A 9,790-nucleotide genomic window follows, 5' to 3' on the forward strand; every position below is an offset into this window, starting at 1 on the left:
GTTTACTTGCTGTTTTTGCTGCGGGAGAGGATAGGGGGCGGCTGAGGGCACTGGTAGTCAGCAGGTCCTGGATTCTTGTTGGTCTCCTCCATAATGCTGGGGGAGCGGTAGGTCAGCGTGTAAGCAAGCACCTTCGATGTAGTGTGCTTCTCGTCAGTAATGTAGCAGGCAGGGTCTGGATTTAGGTTCGGAGTTTCAATGAAGGACGACTTTGGAATGGTCTTGTGGGATCCAGTGGGCAGACTGTTGGGCTGGTAGTGCATGGGAGATGGCGTTTATTCGACACGATGGTTAATTTCTGGCCGCTTCGACTTTCCGATGCTGTGACTTACACTCGATTCCCTCTTGGTTAGTCCGGGCAGGTCGTAGATGGGACCAGGAACTATCGGGTTGTGCGTAGACATGTCCACGATTGCTACGTGAGAGTGCGTGTACTTTTTTTGAGGGATTTGGAGAGGGAGAAGGCGGGCGCAGTCTTAAAGTTCATTAATAATTTTAAGCAATCTATATACGCCCATCAAAGCCAGTTAATCGAAGTGGAATATAACCATAAATTAAAAGTAAATAATGGTTAAAATTCTAAAGGAGGGGGATTATGGATTATTATTGATTTTAATAGTTGAGATGCAGATGTTTATCTATGCATTAATGATATGATCATGCCTGGGATTGTTGATGACATTTTTCACAATATTTGGGCAACCATCAAAAACTAAGAGCAGAAGCAAGAACATTTTGGTGATTGGTGTTTAATTACGGATAAGTTTCAGAATGCATACATAATGCATCAACTTCAATTCCAAAATTATTATTTATTGAACTTATCCAGGCATATCGTTAGCAGTCGCATTTAAGCAATGTGTCCGTCACTCATATCATATAAAAGATACAAAGTCCTTCTTCCTTATTTAATTTTATTCTTCTCGGCTAATTCTTTTATATATTCGTCAACAAGCAAACTAATATTGAGGAAAAACAATGAATTTATTTCCCACTTGTAGGTTACACTTTCTAATACAATAAATAGTAATAGTGGCCTTCTATTTTCCAATTATAAATATTTGTTATAGTGAGAGAATGGGTTGCTAGAGCAGCTAGATGGTCGCACAATTTCGCCATCCCCCATCGACTAAACACCCTTCCAGAAGACGGAGAGACTCCTCGCCAGCTCTAAATCGATAGGCGGCTTCAACTTCTAAGAGGCTGAGAGGTTGGCTGACCAGTTTTCAAGGAGGATAAGATTGTCGAAGCGATTCGCCTTTACCAGAAAATGATTTAAGAGGGCTACTCGGTGAGCTTTGGAATTGAGGGAGTGGGAAACGCTGAGCTTTCCATCAGCAGGTATGAGTGGTTCATCTATCGGTGGTACGACGAGCAAAGGAAGGCTGGAAAGCTCAGGGGCAATGCCTTCGACGCTCTCTCGCTCTGCTACAACATCATCAGGAACTCTAACGAGGACGAGACAGAGCGAGGCATCCTCTGGTACGAGGATATGCTTGGCCTCGGCGAAACAGTTGAGCTCCTCATGGGATACGCCAACATCCTCTACAACCGCGGTAGGTACGAGGAAGCCATTAAGGCATACAACAAAGTGATTGATCTGAGGCCTCCCTCGTCAACGCCTACGTGGCCATCGCCCTCACCTACGAATACCGTAGGATCTAGAAGCCAAAATCAACTGCCATGGCCACCAGGATTCTCGGTATTGATCCTTAGAACATGTATGCTCACTTCATCCTTGCCCGCAACGAAGCGGATGTCGATGTGAAGATTGCCAAGCTGAAGGTGGTGTCATAAAAGTTTCCGGAATACGTGAGGACGACCAATGACATCGGAATCGCGTATGGTGGAACGAAAAAGGAATATCGTTAGGCAATCACATGGTATCTGAAGTGTACCTAAATCACTCCCGAATACGCTTCATGCTACAATAACATCGGAGTGAACCATTAACTGCTCAAGGAATACGAATAAGCTTTAAAGTGGTACTTCAGAGCTTGCGAGTATGATCACGAATATAAGACTGCTCACGTTAATGCCAGTGACATCTTTGACACTCTTAACTACGATGATATAGCCATTTTTGAAGCCATGAAGCCTTACCAAAGCTTGACCGCTTCATGTTCTATTACTATCTGGGCTTGGCTTACTACGACAAGCGCCAGAATGAAAAATCAATCAAATGGTATACCTATGCCATGGGCTCAATAACAGCAACCACAAACTCATGAACTCAATGGGAATCACCTACGATGAAATGAAAGACTTTGCTAACGGTGAAAAATACTACAAAAAATGCATCTAAGCCAATCCCAAGTATCACAGCGCCTATTATAACTTGGCCATTCTTTTTAAAAACCAGGATAATGTAGACGAAGCCATAGTCTGGTACAAGAAGGCCATCGAGGTGAATCCACGCTACAGCTACGCATACAACAACCTGGGTAACATCTACAAGGGCAGGCAAGAGTATCAGAAGGCCATTGATTGCTACAAAAGTGCAGTTGACAACCTCTCCACCTATACACTAGCTCTCGCCAACATGGCCATCTGCCTCCTCCAGCTGGAAAAGTATCAAGAGGCTTTTGCTGCATTTCAGCGAGCCAAGGAAATATTACCCACCGATAACAACAACCTTAGCGAATCCAACAAAGCCTTCTTGAAGCAGAACTTGGAAAAATTCGACAAGGAGGGGCAGAAGTGGCGTAAAATGGGTTCCATCAACAACGAGCTCAAAGAGGCCCTCAAATCCTCATCAAATCCTTCGAGTCTAACTTTAAACAACTCTACTCCAGCTAGGCCTCGCTTGCTGTAAATGACGCTAAAGCACTACGTCCCTAAATCCTGCAAATAGTCAAACGCATATATGATGATAAGTTTTCGCTGAAGAGTATCGACTAAATCTTCTCGCTGGTAAAGCACATCTTTACTGATGATGAGGAATACTTCCATATCATTCCCCAGATCTTCATCCAATACTTCTGGAACAACACATTTAGCAAGGGAAGGCCCATTCTCGACATTTAGAACGAACTCATGGCCATGATCAAGGTTATTTCCAACAGATAGTCTAGCAGCAATGTTCAGACGGACAAGCCTACAACTCAACTTCAAGTTGAAGTATTTTACTCCGCCAACGAGTGCAAAGTCAACCTCTTCAAGGATACCGCCTACTTGGCAACTACGAGATCCTCTACAGCGAAATCGACAAGGTCAACAAGGAGGCAGAGCAGGCATTACCTGAGTTCATCGATCTTGTGGATGCAGTGCGCAAGCGTTCCAACGGTATCCCATACGGAGTGAACATGAAGCTGCCCAAGGATGCTTCGAAGCAATTCAAAGTGATCCTGCGCATCCTGGAGAAGATGTTCAAGAAGGAAATCGACGACGCGAGGGTACACAATATTATCTCCAAAATCGATACCGCTCTCAAAAGGGCGACAAGGAGATCACCCTAGTCACCATCGTCCACGAAATTATGGAAGTCTGGACCAAGGAAATCACTCTCATCCTCGAGGAGCGCTCTAAGAGCCAACTGAAACCACCTGCACCATCAGCGACCTGGTTAGGGGAAGATCATGTTCAATGACGTGGATGACCTCGCCAAGGCCATCGACGCATGCGACAAGATATGTCACCTACGCGGATACCAGATCCTAGAGCTGGACAACAGGCTGTCAAAACCACAGACGATGGATGTGGTGCTGAAGATCAAGGTAAAAGAGGCAGTTTGCGAGTTCCAGCTGGCCATGAGGCAGGACGAGAGCAAATACCACCTCATCCACAGCATCTACGAAATCGAACGGTCTCCTCTGGGATGCATCTTCGGCAGCTACCTGTTCATGTCGAAGGGCTTCGCCTATCCCTTCCTCGCCAACTGCAAGGATATTGAGGCAAGACTGAAGCCAAAGGCTGACGAGGAAAGCAAGAAGACTGTGCTGGCCGCCCAGTACATCATAAACGCCCTCGAGGAGAAAAAAGTGAAGCGTTGATCATCTTCCCATTATTAAGCAAGTTGTTGGATTAAACACATCAACTATTAATCAATCGCTGTTCTTGGTGTCCCGCTTCACCAGGGCCTTGCCTAAATTATTCATTATCTACCCAATGCTCCAATCCAGGTCTCCTTCTCATTCCCTGTGTCTGCACAAAAATAAAAGGTAGCTGTATTTGTCTAGATTTTCTGATTTAAGCCAACCTTACGAATGAGTTTTTCTGTTCTATTTCTTCCTCTGAGGTCTTGATGGAGATGACGTCCTTGAGGAGGATAACTTCTGTAGGTGATTCGTAAACCTTCGCTCTTTGTAGGTGAGGACAAGGTTGTTGGTGAGGACCACCCAACGTCTGTGTGGGGAAATTTATACTTGCGCCAGCTCTTGAGGAAGCGTGAACGTTTCTCGAGGAAGCCTTATCTTTGGATGGACTGGATCTCTTTGAGGATGGAGGAGTTGTCCATAATGAGTATAAAGTGTATTATATATTGGTTGGTATTAATGAGTAATATCCTCAATCATCTCCCAAAAAAGATATATACTAAACTCCCGATAAAGCATAGAAATGCAGTTCTTGGAGTAAATTATTGACTTATAATGATTTTAAGTATGAACGACACTCTTCTCAACCAGAGTCACTAGCTCTACGAGGCTGAACGACTTTAGAATCAGCATAAGTAGGCACTTCATAACTCAGCAACAGCAACATTCTGGACGAAGAGCCTTCCACTCTGCACAGCCAGAGCGACATCGACTCCAGTCGCATCGAGTTCCCCAACGAAGATGACCGCAAAAATGACTCTAATGATAAGGAAAGCATGCAGGCAGAAATCTTCGAAGAAAGACAGCTCCTTTCGATAACAAATAAATCAGGCCAAGGAAGCACAATTCCGTTTTGAGAGGGTTCCTGAAGGAGTGCGAGAAATAGGCACTCCATTTCGTATGCTTCGGGGAAAAAAGAGTGGAGCTGACCAGAGACGAAGTCAAATCCTTTCTCTTGAAGAAATTCGGAGAAGATGGTAGGTGGAGAGTGACCGGAAGGCTACTGATTGAGGAGGCCATTCGGAAACTTTGCCTCAACTAGTTCGGGTTTGAGCCTTGCCAGATAAAAGTGACTACTTTCAATCTGACTGCAGTGGAGATGGAGGCGGAAGGCAAACGTTAGACCATAGCCAACGACTGGTAGCTTTAGCAACTCTACAAGTGCGAGACCCTGCTCATTTCGAGAGTGGCTCGAACTATGGAGCTCAGCAAGTACTACCAAGACCTGCAGGAGCGCAACAAGGATGTGGAAATTTTGGAAATTTTATCGCCTGACCAGCGTGACCTGATATAGGTCATCGAACGTGGCAGGACGTATGGGGAATTGAAGGAAAAGCTGCTTACCTACTACTACCAGATGGTGGGCAGGATCGTCCTTGTCTCATATCACAGCTTCAAACTGCTGACAGCAAGCGCAAAATTGGAGACCTCCCGGAACGTATTGTGGAAATTTACCAGGAAAAAGCTGGTAGTATCAGGATCGGATCTTTCAGAAGCGAAACAATCCTGAAGTTTGCATTTCAGAATTCACCCGTGTCTATGCTGCTCAGGACCAAAATCCTCCTGTCACTGAGGAGCTTCTAGTGAATGATTCCCTTATTCGCGGTAGTCTATACCTGCAGGTGCGAAAGAATCAGTTGGTTTAGCGTTACCATGGAGGATTACTTGGATACTTAATTCCGGATCGACTCGTGTGTCGTTCTCTCCTAACTTTGACAGCTGTTAAGATAATCGAGAGTCGACTTTACCTGGAATTTAAGTATAAGCATGGGTCTGAAATAGTAGTTTACGAGTTTAGCAGCCTGACCTTACTAACTGAGCTCATCAATACTGTCTTGGCAGTGGTGAGACACTACAATCACCGTATCGAAGTTATGGAGTGACATCAATCTTAATGATGTCTTAATGATAAAATTAGTTGATTAATATGAAGATTATGAATTATTATGGGTTAATATCATTCAAACCTGTATGGTCCTGCAGAGGACGCCACAGCCGAACACACAGATGCCGTTGATGAGGCTGTATCCTTCCACGCAGGTCTTGCACTCGAGACCGTTCATAGCGAAGCAGTTGTTGATGGTTCCGCTCACTCCCCAGCTCAGTAGTTGCACTTGCTCCGATGTGTGATCATGGTATACTAAGGCTTGGTAGCTCACGTTGTCCTTGCCGATGAGCACTGAGTAGATCCTGCCGAAGAGGAAATCCTTGGCTGCAACAGAGGTAACTGAGTAGGCATCATCAAGGGATGGGTTGCTGGCCTGCCTGGCAATCAGAGACAATACCTTCTTGGTGGAGTTGTCGTCCTGGCTAAGGTTGATGAGTGAGGAAGTGAAATCTTCAATAGCAAGTTGCTTCAGAGTCAGCTTGTTGCTGTAGAGCTCAATGTAGACTTCAGCACGGTCGATTTATCCGCTATCCAATCTGAAGAAGACGTGGTAGATGAATCCCAATCCGAGTGGCTTTTGGGCAGCGCCAATTAAAGCAGCACCGCTCAGAGTGGCATTGGCGGTGCGGAGAGAAGTGAGGACCAGTCTGAAGTTAGGATCAGTATGGAGATCATCTTCAGTGAGGATTTGGTAGTTGAGAATGAAGAGTTTTTCGAATTAATCGAGACGATAGTGGTCAAGCGAAATGGTCTCTACCTCTCCGAAGAGTGTCTATTGCATGTTGGCAGCATTAGCGTTTTGAGAACGAATAAATGACCGGTATTGTCTTCCGTTGCTGCTCCAAGTGATATGATATTCAGTATATTTGGGAAGAATTCCCTTGCTGACGCACTGCAGCTTGTAGCTGTCCATTTCTCCACTGTGCAGCTAGTGCACATACTTTAGAGCTTGAGCAAGGATTGTGTCACTAGCCTTGTCTGCTTCGGAAAGTTCCTGGAATTGTTGTGCAGAAGGTAGGTTGACTGAGTTGAGGATCATGACTTTGTTGATTTTTGGATCATAATAGACGATGAACTTGAGAGAAAGGTGGGTGACACTGTTGAGGTAGGTGATCTTGTAGTTTATCTTGCCGCTCTTTAGCTCCAAAGATTCCACCTTGTCCAAAGAGTATCCGTGAATCAAAGGCTCATACTTGGAAGCAATCTGGGCGAGCACCTTGGCAACATTCGGATCACTTTTCTGGGTATCAATAGTCTCATAGCCGTAGGCAACATCGATATCAAGCTTAGTTTCAGGAGCGATGCTGACGGGTGTTGATGAGACAAGTTGATTGTTTTGGATGAATAGATCGAAGGCGAGGATGAAAATTCTTGACTCAGAAAGACTGTTATCGTAATCAACAATAGCTCTATAGACGTTGTAAGTTGATCCAGCATCGGGGCCAATGAAGAAGTAAAGCACGAAACGCTAGATGGTGCCTGTGATTGAGATGTCCTGAGTGACTTTAAGCACTTCATAATGGTCGAGCACGACATAGCTGGCTCGAAGGTATATCACAATTTCTTCAATTGCAACGCTTGCAGTTGTAACAGGAGCTAAAGTCTTATCAGATGCTTCAGAAGTAGAGATAATCTAGAGTGCTTGAACTTAGTAGATTTCATTAGGGTCAATCAGTTGATAGTTGACATTTTATACTCTATTCACCACGTTTTGGCTGATCTCAGTAATATCTATTTCCACATCAGTAAGGGTAACGTTGGGAATCTCTGGGATGGCTGGAGGAATGAAAATTGGTGGAGAAAAGATTGGTTGAATTTAAATCTGAAGCAACGGAATTTAGGGTTGAACCACTGCAACTTCATGCTCTGGGCATGTAAAATAATTTAAAACTGGGTTTGAAGTAAGGCTTAAGGAGATCGAAGTGTTACAGATAACAGGTAAGTCATGACGGAAGCACTTCAGAGTGAAAAGTTATGTGCATCCCGAAGTAAAAATAGTCTATTGATATGAAAGCAATGAGCAATTAAGGAACTAAGGTAATATGCTGAGATAAACAATAGCTTAAGCGAAATAAGAAGGTGTTGAAGGAGATTATGGAGTAGAAGATTAAATATTGGAAGTTGAAGAAGTTGTGTCAGAAGAAGAGGAAGAAGAAGACTAATCAGTGGTAACAACAATAGAAGGAGTAGTAGGCTGGTCAGATGGAGTCTTGACTTCTTCTGCAGGAATGATAAGCTAATCAACTGGAGTTTTGACTTCTTCTGCAGGAGTGAAGGCTGGTCAGATGGAGTTTTACTTCTTCTCCAGGAGTGGAAGGCTAATTAACTGGAGTTTTGACTTCTTCTGCAGGAGTGGAAGGCTGGTCAGATGGAGATTTGACTTCTTCTCCAGGAATGATAGGCTAATCAACTGGAGTTTTGACTTCTTCTGCAGGAGTGGAAGGCTGGTCAGATGGAGTCTTGACTTCTTCTGAAGGAATGATAGGCTAATCAACTGGAGTTTTGACTTCTTCTCAGGAGTGGAAGACTAATCAACTGGAGTTTTGACTTCTTCTCCAGGAGTGGAAGACTAATCAACTGGAGTTTTGACTTCTTCTGCAGGAGTGGAAGGCTGGTCAGATGGAGTTTTGACTTCTTCTCCAGGAATGATAGGCTAATCAACTGGAGTTTTGACTTCTTCTGAAGGAATGATAGGCTAATCAACTGGAGTTTTGACTTCTTCTGCAGGAGTGGAAGGCTGGTCAGATGGAGTCTTGACTTCTTCTCCAGGAATGATAGGCTAATCAACTGGAGTTTTGACTTCTTCTGAAGGAATGATAGGCTAATCAACTGGAGTTTTGACTTCTTCTGCAGGAGTGGAAGGCTGGTCAGATGGAGTCTTGACTTCTTCTGAAGGAATGATAGGCTAATCAACTGGAGTTTTGACTTCTTCTGCAGGAGTGGAAGGCTGGTCAGATGGAGATTTGACTTCTTCTCCAGGAGTGGAAGGCTGGTCAGATGGAGTCTTGACTTCTTCTGAAGGAATGATAGGCTAATCAACTGGAGTTTTGACTTCTTCTGCAGGAGTGGAAGGCTAATCAACTGGAGTTTTGACTTCTTCTGCAGGAGTGGAAGGCTGGTCAGATGGAGTTTTGACTTCTTCTCCAGGAATGATAGGCTAATCAACTGGAGTTTTGACTTCTTCTGCAGGAGTGGAAGGCTGGTCAGATGGAGTTTTGACTTCTTCTGAAGGAATGATAGGCTAATCAACTGGAGTTTTGACTTCTTCTGCAGGAGTGGAAGGCTGGTCAGATGGAGTTTTGACTTCTTCTGAAGGAATGATAGGCTAATCAACTGGAGTTTTGACTTCTTCTGCAGGAGTGGAAGGCTGTTCAGATGGAGTCTTGACTTCTTCTGAAGGAATGATAGGCTAATCAACTGGAGTTTTGACTTCTTCTGCAGGAGTGGAAGGCTGGTCAGATGGAGTCTTGACTTCTTCTGAAGGAATGATAGGCTAATCAACTGGAGTTTTGACTTCTTCTCCAGGAGTGGAAGACTAATCAACTGGAGTTTTGACTTCTTCTGCAGGAGTGGAAGGCTGGTCAGATGGAGTTTTGACTTCTTCTCCAGGAATGATAGGCTAATCAACTGGAGTTTTGACTTCTTCTGCAGGAGTGGAAGGCTGGTCAGATGGAGTCTTGACTTCTTCTCCAGGAATGATAGGCTAATCAACTGGAGTTTTGACTTCTTCTGCAGGAGTGGAAGGCTGGTCAGATGGAGTCTTGACTTCTTCTGCAGGAGTCGAAGGCTGGTCAGATGGAGTCTTGACTTCTTCTGAAGGAATGATAGGCTAATCAACTGGAGTTTTGACTTCTTCTGCAGGAGTGGA

The 9,790-nt window shown here is 44.4% G+C and overlaps 1 protein-coding gene across 1 annotated transcript; it reads left to right on the plus strand.

Moving 5' to 3' along the window:
* The first annotated feature begins 287 nt into the window (after nt 1-287).
* LOC116268006 (probable UDP-N-acetylglucosamine--peptide N-acetylglucosaminyltransferase SPINDLY) lies at nt 288-2,815 on the plus strand. Its single transcript, XM_031649862.1, has 3 exons — nt 288-348; nt 1,281-1,591; nt 2,363-2,815. Exons 1-3 carry the CDS (start codon nt 288-290, stop codon nt 2,813-2,815), a joined length of 825 nt encoding a protein of 274 aa, XP_031505722.1.
* Nucleotides 2,816-9,790: the final 6,975 nt, after the last annotated feature.

This window comes from Nymphaea colorata, unplaced genomic scaffold, assembly GCF_008831285.2.
Source record: "Nymphaea colorata isolate Beijing-Zhang1983 unplaced genomic scaffold, ASM883128v2 scaffold0043, whole genome shotgun sequence".
In the NCBI taxonomy this organism is placed as follows: Eukaryota; Viridiplantae; Streptophyta; class Magnoliopsida; order Nymphaeales; family Nymphaeaceae; genus Nymphaea; species Nymphaea colorata.